The sequence below is a fragment of the Chaetura pelagica genome, unplaced genomic scaffold (genome assembly GCF_000747805.2).
Source record: "Chaetura pelagica isolate M959 unplaced genomic scaffold, ChaPel_1.0 scaffold356, whole genome shotgun sequence".
In the NCBI taxonomy this organism is placed as follows: domain Eukaryota; kingdom Metazoa; phylum Chordata; class Aves; order Apodiformes; family Apodidae; genus Chaetura; species Chaetura pelagica.
The window spans coordinates 4,362,671-4,364,092 of record NW_009953964.1 but is presented as its reverse complement, the minus strand read 5'-3'; the positions used below and the strand labels follow the sequence as shown (position 1 = coordinate 4,364,092).

The 1,422-nt window shown below is 37.4% G+C and overlaps 1 protein-coding gene across 1 annotated transcript in view; it reads right to left on the bottom strand.

Moving 5' to 3' along the window:
• IL12B (interleukin 12B) overlaps positions 1 to 1,220 on the bottom strand; it is a 7,110-nt gene extending 5,890 nt beyond the window's left edge. The window contains exon 1 of the mRNA XM_010001958.1: positions 1,139 to 1,220. Coding sequence (XP_010000260.1) covers positions 1,139 to 1,220 — 82 coding nt within the window. The remainder of the gene's footprint in view (positions 1 to 1,138) is intronic.
• Positions 1,221 to 1,422: the final 202 nt, after the last annotated feature.

Sequence of the window (1,422 nt, the reverse complement as noted above, 5' to 3'; positions counted from 1 at the left end):
GCTGCATGTGGCCCATGGCCTTTGCTCATGGTATGGTATGTTAGCCTCTCCATGCTGTGGTGCTTTGCTACAGTGCAGAGCTATGACACTTTGCCTTCTTCAGCACCAAAGGTCTGTGAGTAAGCAATGGGAAGGAGGGGAGGTCTGCATCACTGGTTTGTATTTGTCTTTAGCTGATGCTGTTTTCCATTTTCTACTGGGAACAATCCATATCCCTATGGCTATAGTCCCAGTGGAGCAATTACTCAGAGACAGGGAATCTCTGAGCTACAGCAGAGGTAAGGAGACTGCAACAGGGAGATGTGGTCTTCTAAATGCCATCTTGTATCTCTGAAGTGCCTTGATAGTCTTTCCAAATTAGAAGCACACCACATAACAAAATCATTTGGAACAATTCCATTAAAGAAAGATTATCTTTTCTCATCTATTTTCTCTGGTTCGCTGAAGAACTTAATCTACACTTCAGTGTGGCAATAGTTCTCAGACCATTATTGCTCAGATACACTACTGCTTTCACAGGGTCCTCAACTACTAGAGGATGAATAATTTTTTAATATAAAGATTCGTGGAAAAGTAATTTAATTACTTTTTGCAAATAAAACACAATCAGAAAGAGAATATTTTTCTCCTGTTGATGAGGGTCCTGATTTTTGGATAATCACAATGAAGACAGCCTAGATTATGGAGCTGCACTGGGTGGGTAAGAACATAAAATTTGATTATCTGAACTTAGCCCAATTTTCTGTTAACTTATTAAAAAGATCTGATTGTTTATTACTGACCCTGTATTTTAATATTTAAGCCATTTACCAGAAAAGTTGGATAAATTATTTCTAGGTTTTAGCGTGAAATATTCTTTCTAGCAATTAATTCTGCAGTCACAAGATACTGTTTCTTCTTTCTCACTGCATGACTGAAACTTTGGAAACATGAGAACAGAGAATAGGAAATAAGAGAGTTTCTGATGCAAATATTCAGAATAGCTGTTGTAAAACAATTAGTTGGTTATTCACAAACAAATAGGAAGAATTAAGATACTATAGTTAATTAATTCTGTGCTTGCAGACACAAGTATAATTCTGAAATGTCCTTGTGTCCTACGGTCAGCTGTAGGTCTCAGTAAGTAAAGACTGCTTACCATTTTCCCTCAGTTTCCACTGTGCTTCCAGAAAGGCAGCAAAGGAAAATAATGAAAGTAAGGAAAATAGTAGGCGATACATCTGTAAAGAAAAAATAAATTACTTAACTTCACTGAGGATTGTTAGGTGTTAGAGCTCAGTGCTGGACAGGGTAAGAGGACGGAGTCAGTACCAGTGAACTGAGAAACATCTCCTTTTCTAAGAACTCTTAGACTACAGAAAAATTAAATATCAGGTTTGTACTGGAGCTTGAGCCAAGACTTTGATCCAGTTGTTAATCACA